Genomic DNA, 17,116 nt, shown 5'->3' with positions numbered 1-17,116 from the left:
CTAGAGATACGTGTGATGGTTATCAGTCATATAAAGTGGTAGTATCAGTTGTAGTTTTAATAGTAGCAGCAGCAGAAGTAGTAGTATAAGTAGTAGTAGTAGTAGTAGTAGTAGTAGTAGTAGTAGTAGTAGTTCTCAAACCACGAAGATATCTATGGTTTTCTTTGAAGGCGTCGATGTACGACACCCTCTAACAATGATTAACAGTAAATTCTCCCAACCATTTTTGAATTTTCTCAACCGTTTTTCCATGAAAAAAAAGATTTAAAACAGGCTATACAAAATCTGTCAACACTTAAATGTCGGGAATGGAATATAGAGCCATTTTATTGCTTTGTGAGATTTCCATTCCCCTAAAATTTAATTAAATTGTAATAATATAGTTGGGAGAATTAAGGAATCGATCAGATCAGTTTTTCTCAATTTGTACCATGAATAATGGTCCGTTTTCACCCACATTTTCAGATAATCTTTAATCGTACATCTAGCATTGAAGTCACTACCATAGCACCACTATCTCTCATCTGAACAATGTTACTAAGTCCCTTTAATGTAATGACTTGTTATATATTTGTTGTTGGTGCTACATGTATTTCAATGTACTGTTTGTAATTATTATGTGATCAAAATCAATGATTTTATATGTAACAGAACTTTTTGTGTTCTCGGTTGTGTTAAAATTGTTAAACAAACCAAAACAAAGGATTGTGGAAAAGCTTAATGCTTTATTGATACATTTATGCACATTTATGTAAATTATGCAGTCAGTGGCATTTTGTTACTACTTGATGTATGGTTGTCGTATGAAAGTTCACATTATCAGTGTAAAATGCTGTGTCAAAGGAATATAATATCGTTTAACAGCGAAATTAATGTGTACCTGTGTTTCTCACGATTTAGACGAAAGGGTCAAAACTATGGATGTACAGAGCGAGAAAGGAGGAAGATGGGGGTGTCCCCGTCCAATTTGAGTATTTTAAAAATATCATAATCAGCGTTGTATTGCACATTCGAAGTAAATGACCATGCTTCTATTGCTCTCAGCCAATCATATGCCACGATTTCAGTAGCTCACAACCGTTATTGTAACTTGTCATTACTTGATGACAAGTTTTATGAAACAGGGCCCTGGGCCCCGTTTCACAAAACTTGTTATCTATAACAACTGCTAAATTCCTATGACAAATGTGTTCTCAGCCAATCAGATGCGGGGATTCAGTAACTTTTAACAGTAGCTTATAACTTGTTATTGGTATTGAGTTTTATGAAACAGGGCCCTGGTTCCCTTTCTTTGTCTATTGATGTGAGCACTTGGAGAAACTTGAGAACCTGAAAATATGAGATAAAAAGTGATGAGAAGTACGAGAGCCTGAAAACTTGGAATCTGTTGCCTTTTCAAAACAAACTTACAGAAGGTAGTTATGGAGTGCCTCCGTGAGAGAGATTTCCTTTTACAGCCAAACAAACTTAGGACATGAGGGCACCTTGATGAGGTAAAACAGAAAAGAAGGGGAGCTTTGCAGTCTTTTACACGGTTATATTGCCACTGGCATTTTTTCCATTGGCATTTTTACCTCTGGCATTATTTAGTTCTGCTTCTCTATATTTTTATTAAACACACCCTTTCGGCAAAACCGGGGGGGGGGGGCTTTGGACGAATGGTCGCTATTAAGTCAAAACACCAAAACATCCCCCCCCCCTAAATACGCCCTTGAATACACCAACCCTCACACACAAACACACACTCGGAGCAATTTTCAAGTAGAAATGACAAGAGTGACGAATATGAATGACGCCGTCAAAATTAATTGCAAAATGGCGAAATTTATTTATGCAATTATTCGTTAGCACTCGGGAATGACGACCTTGGTTTTACTTTTAAATGGATGCAAAATGGTGAATTTGATTGGACTAAGTTCGAAATGAACGACCGAAGACAAAATGTTATCATCAGATGTGCAGGATGACGAAGTTTCGGGACAAAATTGACTTTAAAAAGTATGATATTGAATGAAAAAAGGGATATAATTAACGGGAAAAAGTATATTTAATGCACGCTACTATGAAGAATCCTTACAGTTGAGAGTTTGTGCGAGTTGCCAGGAAGGCATGCATCATATGGTATTACTATTTTTTAACTTTGCCAACTTTCTTGGTCCATTTTGAAACTTGTTGGGTAAGTAATCATTAATTAATTCCCATCCGTTCTTCATTAATGTATACATAGCATGTCTTCTCATCCTTCCTTCAACACCCCAAACATATGATCAACGATTTAAATATGTTCGATTCCAGAGTTGACACTCTCAGAAACTCATATATTGTTACAATTCGTTTATTTTAAGTATAAGCATTTACGTATAAGTAAATACGTATACGTCAGTGGCGGATCTAGGGGGGGGGGGGGGCACGTGCATAAAATTAGTGCTCACCTCCCGTCGGTGTGCCTGATGGGTATTACTTTGATTTTATATGAACTGGTTTACTGATTAAAAATATACATTTAAAGTTAGTAGCCAGAGGCTGAAATAATTTGAATTTTAAAAATATGAAAAAATACATTCAAATATAGTACATAGAAATTTGATAAAATACAGTAGTATGCACAGTAATATCAAAATTAGCAATAACTCTCTACGTGCCATGTCATGAGAATTTGGCGACCATGGAGTGCCACAACTCTCTGTACCATATTCTATGAAGTAATTCATTCTCCCCGAGATCGATTCCACTTTCAGAAATCCCAATCCTTAAAGCTACTCATCCACAGAATCATCCTTCTACCCCTACTCCTCCTCCCTTCGATTCTTCCAGTCAGTGCAAGACTTTCCAAACCAACCTTTTGTAAAACATGACCCAAGAAGCTCAACTGTCTACCTCTCTTATTATTCAGAAGCTTTCGTCTTAATTAGCAATTACATTGACATTTAAAATAACAATAAGAGATGTTAATTGGAAGACAAAACTCTTGCAGGATAATACCTACAATTACTAAAATATCGAGCAGTATTGCAATTTATGAGATATATATTCATCCAGCGTTTGATATAAATGATATCGAATGATCATCCGACCTCTGGCAGTATATGCATGAATAAAAACACGTTGAAGCAGAACTTGGGGTGTGTTTTATCAGGGTGCATCACTAATACATGGGTACATAATACGTATATAACTTCCCGAGATTAGGTATAGCAGCAAATATAGTTGACTCGAGAACTTCAGGTGCACCAAGGGGTATAAACAGTGCGTCCCAGAAAAAAAGAAACCGAGAATTATCGATGTTTTATCATAACTTATTCACAATTAGATTCTCCTTTTTCGTTTGATGCAACTATTATGATGCATATTTCACGCATGAGTGATTAAAATCAATTTGAAGAGAGGGAACCAAAAAGTCATTTGGCGGACGGTATCTGAATTTCAAATAGAAAAATCAAATTTCTAGAAATTAAGTTATTATAAAACATCGACAATTCTCAGTTTCGTTTTTTCTGGGACGCACTGTATAACCCGTAATGATCCTATGGCTTCCTAGCGAATCGCAGGAAGACAGGGGCCCAGACATCGAGTCGTGTTGTCTCTGGATCAACTCCATCTAAGAGCTCCATCAAACTACACGTGCCAGATAATGATGATGGTGAGAGAAAGAACGACGAGGGAGAAAGAGGGAGAGGTAAATAAAAATATAACAACATAACATACAGACAAATGTATTGAAAAAGAAGAACAAGACATAAGAAATGTTGATAATTAAATTTATAAGTATAATTATTTGAAATCTTAAAGCTGAAAAGTGTTTAGATCAATTGAGATTTCAGTCGGAGCTCTATTTGTTTTTCTCTTTCTGGTATGAAAAATACAAAAAGTAGTGTCATAGCATTGCTATCATCATTATGCGTTATTATGATTATTTTATTAAGATTTTATTATTATGATCATGATTAATATTAAGATTTATAATTAATAATAATAATATTATTATCATTATTAATATCTATATTATTAATATTTGTATTATTATCTATATTACTACTACTACTACTACTACTACTACTACTACTACTGCTGCTACTGCTGCTGCTCTTCTTGCTACTAATATTAATATCACCATCATCATCATCGTCATCATCGCCATCATCGTCATCATCATCATCAAATACCGCTCCTGATAAATTCCTTGATTCTTACTATCAATAAGGCCCCGTAACATAAAGGTTTGCGAGCGATTGAAAAATTTCAAAGTCCGATCAAAATCATAGTTGCACGCACATATTATTTAAAAGGCAGAACATTAACCAATCAGAATCGTACTATTTTTGGCGATAGGGGCTCTGATGTTCATTAAAATATATATATATTACCTCTTTTCGAATTTTTCAAAGTGAGCAAGTGTAGCATCCGGGTCTTCGTTGTGTAGTTTGATAAAGTAAGCCCAAGTTTTATGAAACTCAATAAACTCTCGTAGATTCATGGTCTTTTTCATCGTCATTTCGATCCTGAAATTAAAAAAAAAAAAAAAAAAAAAAAACTTTTTTTTATCTTCTGCTCTACACTGAGTGTTTGACCGGGTAATATATTGCTCGATCGATTTCTGAATCGATTAAATGGTTCTTTATGAAGAAACATATAAACATTTATTCTATACTTGTGAATTTGCACAATTAGTGTGGGAAATGTGCACGAGATTTTTAGACTTTGAAATACATAACTGTAGTTTGGAGGAAATTCTGTATGGGAAAGAGAAGAGAAATAAAGGAAAATATCAATTAATGAATCATGTTTTAATTCTTGTTAAATATCTGATTTATAGAAATAGAGAACTTAAAAAACCACCTTCTTTTAATGAAATAATAAAGAATAGTATAATAGGGGATAAAGTAGAAGAAAGGAAATTGGCAGCAATGAGGGGAACTCTCACTATTCATTTTTCTAAATGGGAAAACCTGAGTATTAGACAAACAATTGGAACCCAGAGCCAGTCGTCCACCGGTTAAGAGGGGGGGGGGGGGTGGGGATAAGGGAGAGGTCGGGTAGGGTAGGGTTAACAAAAAGAGAAAACTTTTCTCTCAGGACAACAGTATAAAAAGAAGTATAAGTTGCTACATTGTTAAAACAAAAAAAATTTGGATTATACAACTGCATATGTTTTCTTTGAAAATATGAATTTTTGTTTCAAATATGATGTATAGGAACTAACTATGTAAGTTTCTTTTGAAGCCGTTTGTAAGACAAAAATTTATACTGATTTATAATGTCATCACATTTGCAGTGAGAGTTACATATGATGATTGTAATTTGTACTATGATTATAATTTGTTTCAAGAGAGAAAAGAATAAAAACTGACCATAAAAAAAAAAAATTATTCGATGAACACAAACTGACGCTCTAGTTCCTTGGCCTTGTCAAAATACTGTAAATTTTATCGTAAAACATTAACATGATCAATAACTATTCATAAACCGATTTGACTTATTCGTCAAACAAAAGTAATTATTTCTGTTAAAAAATATCCATTGCATTATAAAACAAAACACGCGGGAGCTTGCTAGGAATAACCCAAAGTATGCATTAGGCATTGAAGAAAAAAATGGTATAATTGTGAGCCTCGTTCAGATGTGACGCGGATTTGGTTTTTTTATGATGAAGTCAAGGCTAGGTAAGGGGCAATTCCACGGTAACGGAAGGACACTCAGACAAGATTTTTGAACTTCAGGTTCATACTAAAAGAAATGTTTTATTAGTATGTATTAAACTATGGGGAACAAAATGTGTTTCAGTCAAGTGGAAAGCTTCATCAACTTCACAAAGTTTGGATAAACACTAATTAACTGGAAAAACCATGTCCATTTTTATGTCCTTCCGTTACCGAGATAATTAATATGCACATTCTTAAACTACTTAACTATAATGACAATTTTTTTGAGGAGAATTAAAGGCACTTATATAGGTATTATATCTGTACTGTTTCACATCTTATACTAATAAAACAGTTCTTTTAGTATGAACCTGAAGTTCAAAAATCTTGTCTGAGTGTCCTTCCGTTACCGTGGAATTGCCCTAAGGGCAAAACGCTTCACATTACTTTCTGTATCTTATAACACTGAGCTCAGTGAAAACGCGCCGGGTTTTTGTTGCGAGCAGTTGCCATTTATTTACGCATAACAAAATTTAAAAAACGCGGCGGCTTTTTTGCGGCGGTTTTATACTGTGTCGTGTCTGGACGAACCTTTATTCTCGTTTTACTTTTTTAAAAAAATTGTACACATACCTTTCCTGGTCAGCGTATGACAGTGGAAGACGTTCCTTGCACCAATCTCTGTACGTTAGGCAAACATCTGGAGTACCTTTTCTCAGTACAGAGTTTGTAATCTGTAAGATCATAAACGGGATTACAAAATATGATAATAGAGAGAAAGAAGGACATAGAGGCACAGACAGATAGAGACAGAGAGATACAGAGAGAGACATAGATAAGGGAGAGAGAGAGAGAGGGGGGAGAGAGAGAGGGAGAGAGAGAGAGAGAGAGAGAGAGAATGGAAGGCATATAGATTGACAGATAAAGTATATAGACAGACAATCCGAAAGTCTTATGCCATTTTCCAATTAGATATGCAACTGATTGATAATAGTATTATCAATGATTTCACAAAGGAAATATTATTCTTCAAATCAACAAATAGAGGTGTGTATTATGTTTTTTTTTTAGTTTTGTTTGTCGAAATTTGTCCTACCGGCATCATCGTAATCATTATAATCTTTATCATAAATCAGAAAGGGAATCATCTTACATAGTCCATATGCGATTCAATGCACTCGGCCAATTTCTTTGCCACGCCTTCATCATGGTGTTCGATGTAGAATAAATCATAGTACAATGCGACGAGGCAACCGTTCGGTTTCAGGACACGCTCAACCTCCTTTCCGAAGATATCCCAGTTGAAATAATGACCAGCGGTGGCCGAAGTGATGATGTCCACCGATGAGTCGGCCGCCGGTAGGTTCTCTGCTCGTCCAACCCTGCAAGTGACAATTATAAGTTCTGTTTTTTTTTACCGCAAATGCCTTCAAAGCGCATGGTTATTGCTCTTATTCTTATCTATGACAATTTTATAGTGCCCTTTTTAGAACATAAAATTGCTATGAAGGTAATTTTAGACCCCAAAATGTGTGAAATTTAGCCAATACGACCATACCAATTCAGCTCCACTTTAAAAAAACACGGTGACCGTTAATTAATTGTTTAATAAAAAATAAAATACATGGGCCGGCTGGTTGAGCGTAATAATGCAACACGAAAATGCCAACAAAAAAGCCAACATCGGCATTGGCTAAAATACGACGTAAAGGCGTTTAGTTATTTCGTTTTTTTCAACGGTTTTTGCAAATTTTTCAAAATATCTAATATTTGTGGTGGTACACAAATATTAGAAATTGTTAAAGTTCAGCCGTCTCTAAACCGATTTTGATCAAACAAAGATGATTTTGTCATTTAAATATTATGTTCTTTCAAATTTGACACTCAGTTTTTCATTATCTCACACAAAAAAATATTTTGTGAAGCGCCCTCTGCAACAGAACTCAACTATCCCTTTAAGTGAATACAAGATCATTCTCTACTAGCTGACTCAAAATGTAATTTGATATACTATATTGTGCCCTATCATAATATGCTTATCTCCTTTTTAATGCGCATTTGTCTTTCCTCATCTTCTTCTCAACCCCACATGCAGCTCATTCTTTTTATATCATTTTTGTACCCCCGATCTCTCACTGCTTTTTTGACATTGTCTACTCTTTGTATTGTGACCGTGCTCTCCGATCTTCGTAAAGTACTGTCTTGTCCCCTTTCCCCCTATCATGTAGTTCCTTTTTTGTAGTTACGAATTTGTGAATTAAATTACTCATTATTCCTAAGTATCATTTGAGGGGTCCACAATAATTGAACAAGCATTGCGCTTTAGTGACCCCTCTGTTTCCAAAATCTATTCCTAAATTGTTGTAAATGTTTATGATTTATTTGAAATGTTTTGTTGGAAACATAAATAAATTGAATTTAATTGGATTGTTATGACTATGATCGTACAGACTTTCAAGAATTCAACTCCAATACGCCACTGAATATCATGCTCTGAGTGCGTAACATGTCACTGTCATGATCGCCCATTGCAATATATATGTGACGCCTAGGCTGTTGAACTTGCACTATAAGTAGGGATCATGGAGATACATTTTTGAAGGTTTTTTTCAAGTTTTATACCCAAGTCACAAGAACGAGCCTGACAGAAGACCGATCAAACAATTACAATACCCCCAATGGCGAAAGGCAGTGGGTTTGGACTTTGGAGTGGATCGGTTTGGCGGTGTGACTGAGGTATACCGTATTACATTACATGGATGAAAGGTATGTAGTGATATGAGTGTGTGAGGTAATGTGAATGGATATTTGAAAGCGTTTATATCACTACATTGGTGACCCCGACGTGATGGAAAAATACTGGAGACATGACTGTACGGTAAAAGTAGGGCGAATGTAAGAGCCGCTACATTACTCCCCTGACAGAATTGAAGCTGTGTATACAATACACAGATGAGAGGCGATAAAGATATAAAGGAGCGAAGTACAAAATGTCAAAAGAATTAACGGCTGATAAATGTATAATTTTTTTTTTTTGGTCTCGAAATTTCAAAATTTGACATTTTTTGTCGTTGGGGGGGGGTAAGGTCACCTTATTTAGGTTAGCCGTGGGTATAATTTTTTTTTTTTTTTTTTTTTTTTTTTTAAAATAATAAAAAAAAAAATAAAATAAAATAAAAAACCAAAGGGGGGGGGGGGGGGGTTTTAGGTTTTTTTAGGGGGGGTTACATACATTAAAATACCAAAGGGGGGGGGGTTTGAACCCCCAAAACACCCCCCCCCCCCTGCGTACGCCCCTGGGTGGTACACAAATATTAGAAATTGTTAAAGTTCAGCCGTCTCTAAACCGATTTTGATCAAACAAAGATGATTTTGTCATTTAAATATTATGTTCTTTCAAATTTGACACTCAGTTTTTCATTATCTCACACAAAAAAATATTTTGTGAAGCGCCCTCTGCAACAGAACTCAACTATCCCTTTAAGTGAATACAAGATCATTCTCTACTAGCTGACTCAAAATGTAATTTGATATACTATATTGTGCCCTATCATAATATGCTTATCTCCTTTTTAATGCGCATTTGTCTTTCCTCATCTTCTTCTCAACCCCACATGCAGCTCATTCTTTTTATATCATTTCTGTACCCCCGATCTCTCACTGCTTTTTTGACATTGTCTACTCTTTGTATTGTGACCGTGCTCTCCGATCTTCGTAAAGTACTGTCTTGTCCCCTTTCCCCCTATCATGTAGTTCCTTTTTTGTAGTTACGAATTTGTGAATTAAATTACTCATTATTCCTAAGTATCATTTGAGGGGTCCACAATAATTGAACAAGCATTGCTCTTTAGTGACCCCTCTGTTTCCAAAATCTATTCCTAAATTGTTGTAAATGTTTATGATTTATTTGAAATGTTTTGTTGGAAACATAAATAAATTGAATTTAATTGGATTGTTATGACTATGGTCGTACAGACTTTCAAGAATTCAACTCCAATACGCCACTGAATATCATGCTCTGAGTGCGTAACATGTCACTGTCATGATCGCCCATTGCAATATATATGTGACGCCTAGGCTGTTGAACTTGCACTATAAGTAGGGATCATGGAGATACATTTTTGAAGGTTTTTTTCAAGTTTTATACCCAAGTCACAAGAACGAGCCTGACAGAAGACCGATCAAACAATTACAATACCCCCAATGGCGAAAGGCAGTGGGTTTGGACTTTGGAGTGGATCGGTTTGGCGGTGTGACTGAGGTATACCGTATTACATTACATGGATGAAAGGTATGTAGTGATATGAGTGTGTGAGGTAATGTGAATGGATATTTGAAAGCGTTTATATCACTACATTGGTGACCCCGACGTGATGGAAAAATACTGGAGACATGACTGTACGGTAAAAGTAGGGCGAATGTAAGAGCCGCTACATTACTCCCCTGACAGAATTGAAGCTGTGTATACAATACACAGATGAGAGGCGATAAAGATATAAAGGAGCGAAGTACAAAATGTCAAAAGAATTAACGGCTGATAAATGTATAATTTTTTTTTTTTGGTCCCGAAATTTCAAAATTTGACATTTTTTGTCGTTGGGGGGGGTAAGGTCACCTTATTTAGGTTAGCCGTGGGTAAATTTTTTTTTTTTTTTTTTTTTTTTTTTTTTAAATAATAAAAAAAAAAAAAAAAAACCAAAGGGGGGGGGGGGGGGGTTTTAGGTTTTTTTTAGGGGGGGTTACATACATAAAAATACCAAAGGGGGGGGGGGGTTTGAACCCCCAAAACACCCCCCCCCCCTGCGTACGCCCCTGGGTGGTACACAAATATTAGAAATTGTTAAAGTTCAGCCGTCTCTAAACCGATTTTGATCAAACAAAGATGATTTTGTCATTTAAATATTATGTTCTTTCAAATTTGACACTCAGTTTTTCATTATCTCACACAAAAAAATATTTTGTGAAGCGCCCTCTGCAACAGAACTCAACTATCCCTTTAAGTGAATACAAGATCATTCTCTACTAGCTGACTCAAAATGTAATTTGATATACTATATTGTGCCCTATCATAATATGCTTATCTCCTTTTTAATGCGCATTTGTCTTTCCTCATCTTCTTCTCAACCCCACATGCAGCTCATTCTTTTTATATCATTTCTGTACCCCCGATCTCTCACTGCTTTTTTGACATTGTCTACTCTTTGTATTGTGACCGTGCTCTCCGATCTTCGTAAAGTACTGTCTTGTCCCCTTTCCCCCTATCATGTAGTTCCTTTTTTGTAGTTACGAATTTGTGAATTAAATTACTCATTATTCCTAAGTATCATTTGAGGGGTCCACAATAATTGAACAAGCATTGCTCTTTAGTGACCCCTCTGTTTCCAAAATCTATTCCTAAATTGTTGTAAATGTTTATGATTTATTTGAAATGTTTTGTTGGAAACATAAATAAATTGAATTTAATTGGATTGTTATGACTATGGTCGTACAGACTTTCAAGAATTCAACTCCAATACGCCACTGAATATCATGCTCTGAGTGCGTAACATGTCACTGTCATGATCGCCCATTGCAATATATATGTGACGCCTAGGCTGTTGAACTTGCACTATAAGTAGGGATCATGGAGATACATTTTTGAAGGTTTTTTTCAAGTTTTATACCCAAGTCACAAGAACGAGCCTGACAGAAGACCGATCAAACAATTACAATACCCCCAATGGCGAAAGGCAGTGGGTTTGGACTTTGGAGTGGATCGGTTTGGCGGTGTGACTGAGGTATACCGTATTACATTACATGGATGAAAGGTATGTAGTGATATGAGTGTGTGAGGTAATGTGAATGGATATTTGAAAGCGTTTATATCACTACATTGGTGACCCCGACGTGATGGAAAAATACTGGAGACATGAATGTACGGTAAAAGTAGGGCGAATGTAAGAGCCGCTACATTACTCCCCTGACAGAATTGAAGCTGTGTATACAATACACAGATGAGAGGCGATAAAGATATAAAGGAGCGAAGTACAAAATGTCAAAAGAATTAACGGCTGATAAATGTATAAATGTATAATATATAAATTATATAGTGTATGCAGTAATTTACAGCAGCCTAAGAAATGTACAAGCATGCATGTTGAAAAAAATGTAAACAACAAGCATGGTATGCGAACGGCTGTTTAGTTGCCATTAAATAGACAGTAATGAATGACATGGTATGCATCGAATAAACTTGTATAAATGCAAGAGCATAATCGTACAACCAAGCTTCCAAGTAAACGCGGGGTCACCAATGTAATGCATATATTTTAAACAAAGGTTGCTCTCGACAACCAAAAAGGCTTGCCCGGAAGCTTGTCCGACTAGCAAAAGGTAACATAATTATGCAGAATGGATTCCAAGTATTTTATCTAGTTCATTCTTTAATACCAGGTTAATGGAACAACTAGTCACTAGACCCCAGGGGGGAGGGGTGGTCTGTTGTCGGTTTGGGTTCGATCTTGTTGGTGTAAACTGAGGATACAAAACCTTACCTGAAAGACACATTCTGTGGATTTTGGACAGTGTGTGCGGCGTCGATCTGCGCTTCGCTGATATCCAAACCGATAACTTGGGCAAATTGAGTTGAAAGAGAGCGCGTCAGCTGTCCAGACCCACATCCAACATCCAAAGCTAACTCATATGGTCCTGCTCTCTATAAGAAAAACAGAAATAATAATACGAAATAATTTGTTTGTAAATGAATCTAATTGTACATTTACGGCCTGTAAACTCCTGACATGATGGCCGTACACTCTTAAAAATACGTGGTCAAAAAATGACCACGTCGTGGTCGTTTATAAATGCGCATGGTTGGCTGCCAAAACGTGGTAAAAAATGACCATGTCGTGGTCGTTTTAACCACGTTTTAGTAGTCAACCATGCATGCATACTCTTAAAAATACGTGGTTAAAAAATGACCACGTCGTGGTCGTTTTTAACCACGTTTTGGTAGTCAACCATGCACCTTTAAAAACGACCACGACGTGGTCATTTTTTGACCACGCATTTTTAAGAGTGTATGGGAACGTCGGCAGGTCCATGAGGAGGGGGAGGGGGGGGGGGGGGGGAATGGGCACATCTAGCATACCCATAGGCCATAGACAACAAAAGAAGTACACACATTTGTGTTTAATCGGCTGCTTCCTACAAAACTACTTCCTAAAAAAACGTTAGGAAAACATTTTTTGACTTTTCTAATTCCAATCATAAATATCTTGATGATCAGACAATAAAGGTAGCGATAGGCATGTAAAATTCATGGGATTCCTAACTGACCTAAAGGTTTATAATTTCGATTGCAGCATGAGCTAAATCCAGGATTTGTTTAAGGACTGATCGAGGCAAATTAATCCATTTAAAGCAAAAAATTGTTCTGATTGTCACCGTCTTACCTTTGTAGCAAGAAATGAGATCATCGTATCAACCACTTCATTAGAGTATCCAGGGCGGTACCGTAGATAGTTTTTTGCGGTATCGGCATCTTCGAAAAACCGGCTCATGGTAGAATAATGCTAAGCAATCCCGAGTCAAATAGCGAGTCAAAAAGGCAACTATAGTCATGTATTTACGAAAATTAACCTAACAGCGCAATTCCAATAGCCTTGTGCGTTTCCCGACGAACATGACAATGTCATTGTCGTACTACTACATGATTTATATAGGACATATATACATGCCCTATAGCTAAACATGAACTTTGAATTTCGACAAAATTCGCTGTCGTATACAAGTTCAAGTTCAAATTCAAGTTTAGTTTATTTCCACAATCTGATAAAAATACAAACAAGAATACACCATAAATATAACATAACAGCTAATACATTATGCGAACATGATTTTTATGGGACATAGGCTATACAGTGCAAAAAAGGCATTCAACGAGCGCATGCATGTTGAGCTTCGTCTTTCTCCATGCACAAACCCCACCCAATTTATATCATCAGGCGCGTACGCAGGGGGGGGGGTTAACCCCCCTCCTTTTGTGCTTTTTATGTATGTGTTTTAGAGGAACCCCCCCCCCCTTTGGTTTGTTTTTTTTTAATTAAAAAAATGAAAAATAAAATAAAATTATACCAATGGCTGACCTAAAAAAGTTGACCTTACGGCCCGATTTAAAAATGTTAAACCCCTCCCCCCCCCCTTGAAAAAATCCTGCGTACGCGCCTGTATATCATGTATTCATGATTTATTGTGCTAATTTATGCAATCATATATCCTCCCCTCTGTCCCCCTCCCCTCCCCCTCCTCTTCTCGACCCCCCCCCCCCCCCCCATTATGCCCTTCGTCGGATCGGAGCCTTTGAATTTGAGGCCCACTATTAGAAATGCACCGTGAACTCTAAATAACCTTTTCGTTAGAATCGTAGAAAATGTCTGAAAGGCTAAAGGTAATAGTAATAAGGGAACCTAGAGATACGTGTGATGGTTATCAGTAATGAAAGTGGTAGTAGCAGTTGTAGTAGTATCAGTAGTAGTAGTAGTGGTAGTAGTAGTAGTAGTAGTAGTAGTAGTAGTAGTAGTAGTAGTATTAGTAGTAGTAGTAGTATAATCGCGCTTCTAATATTTTTACTATTATACTGTCTTTAGAATTGTCTTCTTAATATACTCATTCTCTATCATCATTATCATTATCATCATTATCCAGAGGCGGCGGACCCGGGGGGGGGGCAGGGGGGCACAGTGCCCCTCCCCACTTTTTCAAGAACCTCTAAAGTGCCCCTTTATACATAGGAAAAATGCCCCTTTAGCTTTGTATGAAGTGCCCCTTTTTACATAAAAAGTGCCCCTTTTACTTTTACAAGTGCCTCTCTTAATTTTTAAAAGTGCCCCTCCCCCCTTCCACCTCTGATAAGTGCCCTTTTTATTTTGACACGTACCCCTTTTCCTTCGACAAGTTCCCATTTTTCTTTGCAATAAGTGTCCATTTTCCATTCTCATAAGTGCCCTTTGTAATCTCTAGTAAGTGCCCCTTTTCAGGTACGAGAAGCGCCCCTTTTTACTTTGATAAGCGCCCCCTTCACCTCTAAAATTGCCCCTTTCAAATCTGAGAGGTGCCCCTTTTATTTTGACAACTGCCCCTTCCCCCTTTTCATAACTACCCCTTTCTAACTCTGATAAGTGCGCACTTTATATTTTCACATGTGCCCCCTTTCCTTTCTAATAAGTGCCCCTTTTCCTTATGATAAGTGCCCCATTTAATAAAGAGCCCCATCCTCTTCTTATGAATGCCCCTTTTCACCTATGCAAATAGTCCCTTTTCATTCTCATAAGTGCCCCTTTTCCTCTCTGGTAAATGCCCCTATTAAAATATGATCGGTTTTCCTTTTCTTTCAACAAATGCACATTTCCCTTTACTATTAGTGCCCCCTTTTCATTCTCATAAGTGTCTTTTTCATCCTGGTGAGTGGCTCTTTTTAAGGTGGAAGAAGTGCCACATTTTCACCTCTGATAATTACCGGTTGTACTTTGACACGTGCTCCTTTTTTTTCTTCTAATAAGTGTCATCCTTTTCGATAAGTGTCCCCTTTTCCTCTCATCATTAAACGTGCCCCTAATTTCAAGCGACTAAAAGCAATATCCCCCAAAGATCGCTTGCTACGCTCGCTCGCATTTATAGATGTCATAATTATGTTACTTGTCAAAGGCCTTTTCAGGCTTCTGTTATGAGAATGTGCTTATAACCACATCAGGATTGGGTTTTTCCTCTTTATAAGATATAGTTTTTCGCTCTGCGACCTCACAAATCTTAATTTTTTTCCGCGCTCGCAAATGAATTTCAGACCATCACACCGAACTGCAAGGTATGATGCTTAGGCAATATCTTATACCATGTATAAAGAGAAACAAATATTGAAATCCTCCCTGATAATGTAATCACAATTTTAGGGGTATATACATGTACCAATGTCTAAAAAATTGTATATTTTCGCTTTGAGATTTTCCTTTGGAGGTGCCCCTTTTTCCAGAAAGTGCCCCCTTCACTTTGGAAGTCGCTCCGCCGCCTCTGTCATTATCATTAATATACTCATCGTCGACATTATTATTATTATCGTTATCATCACCATCACCATCGCCATTATCATTGTTGTTGTTTCTTTTAGAGGGAAAAACTTATAGGCATATATTTAGTACGTAGGAATTTACTCGGAATGTATCGGAAAGGTGTTTTGTTGATTTGCGAAAATTAGACTGGGAAGAGAAAAAAAAAATCGGAAAAGATTTACCCGATAGAGGAAAAGGACGATTAGTGGCATCATGTATTATATATTAGTAAAATATTTACTGTTGCTGAATAGGAAAAGGAATATACCGCCAACCGATTATGATATTTTAAACCAGATTGAACGAGATAAAGTAGATGAAAACAAGTTAGTACTTTTACGTCATTCCTTAGCGCTGTACCTGAAAAAGTTGGAAAATTGGCACGTATAGTGGTTATCATGTAGCAGTTTTGGAATATGTTTTTTTATAATGCTGGATATTAGAACATTTTAACTTTCATTTTCATTTAATGGTACGACTTGTTATATATTTTGTGTTGGTGCTACATGTATGTTAATGTACTGTTTGTAATTATTATGTCATCAAAATCAATGATTTTATATGTAACAGAACTTTTTGTGTTCTCGGTTATGTTAAATTGTTAAAATGTTTTTTTTTTTATATAAAAAAATGACTGTGGAATAGCTTAATGCTTTATTTATACATTTATGCACATTTATGTAAATTATGCAGTCAGTGGCATTTTGTTAATACTTGATGTATGATTGTTTTATGATAGTTCACATTATCAATGTAAAATGCTGTGTCAAAGGAATATCATATCGTTTTACAGCGAAATTAATGTGTTTCTCACGGTTTAAACGAAAAGGTCAAAAGTATCATAGATGTACGGAGCGAGAAAGGAGGAAGATGGGGGTGTTCCTGTCTTGTAAAACAAGATAATCAGTGTTGTATTGCACTTTTTACTTGGAAATATAAACATAAAAACGAGTATAACTGTAAGGGGTGTCCTCCTGAAAGCCTGTGGAAATCTAGTCATACAATCAACAATGTTTCCTATGCCATGGGGGGGGGGGGGGGGGGGGGGTAGTGAAAACAATTTGTAGTATGCCAAAATGGCATTGATATCACCCCCACCCCTCATTATTTTTAGGTCTCTCATAGAGCGATGGCGATTTATAAAAAAAATTCTAGTCATGCTAGCTCCTGTCCGCATTAAAATATGTATTTCTATATTTCTTGATCAAAATTCTTCATAGCGTTATTTTGTGTTAGATATTTAAATTTCTCCTTGAAAGGATATTTGCTCTCTATACATGTAATTATATCAGGCTGGCGGGAGTGTTCGAAACCTCCTAGCTACACGTACAATGACTTCGTGAATGTTATCAGCATAACTTGGAAGCGAAAATGGATTGAGAGAAAAATGGAATG

At 36.5% G+C, this 17,116-nt stretch overlaps 1 protein-coding gene across 1 annotated transcript; it reads right to left on the bottom strand.

Moving 5' to 3' along the window:
• Nucleotides 1–3,476: 3,476 nt before the first annotated feature.
• LOC100893205 (putative methyltransferase DDB_G0268948) lies at nt 3,477–13,528 on the bottom strand. Its single transcript, XM_011673595.2, has 6 exons — nt 13,073–13,528; nt 12,173–12,333; nt 6,793–7,021; nt 6,273–6,373; nt 4,365–4,499; nt 3,477–3,615 (listed from the first exon to the last, which is right to left on the bottom strand). Exons 1-6 carry the CDS (start codon nt 13,178–13,180, stop codon nt 3,525–3,527), a joined length of 825 nt encoding a protein of 274 aa, XP_011671897.1. The 5' UTR covers nt 13,181–13,528; the 3' UTR covers nt 3,477–3,524.
• Nucleotides 13,529–17,116: the final 3,588 nt, after the last annotated feature.

The sequence above is a fragment of the Strongylocentrotus purpuratus genome, unplaced genomic scaffold, assembly GCF_000002235.5.
Source record: "Strongylocentrotus purpuratus isolate Spur 01 unplaced genomic scaffold, Spur_5.0 spur5_scaffold_10, whole genome shotgun sequence".
Lineage (NCBI taxonomy): Eukaryota > Metazoa > Echinodermata > Echinoidea > Camarodonta > Strongylocentrotidae > Strongylocentrotus > Strongylocentrotus purpuratus.
The sequence above is the reverse complement of the archived record's forward strand: the minus strand, read 5'-3'. Positions and strand labels throughout refer to the sequence as shown.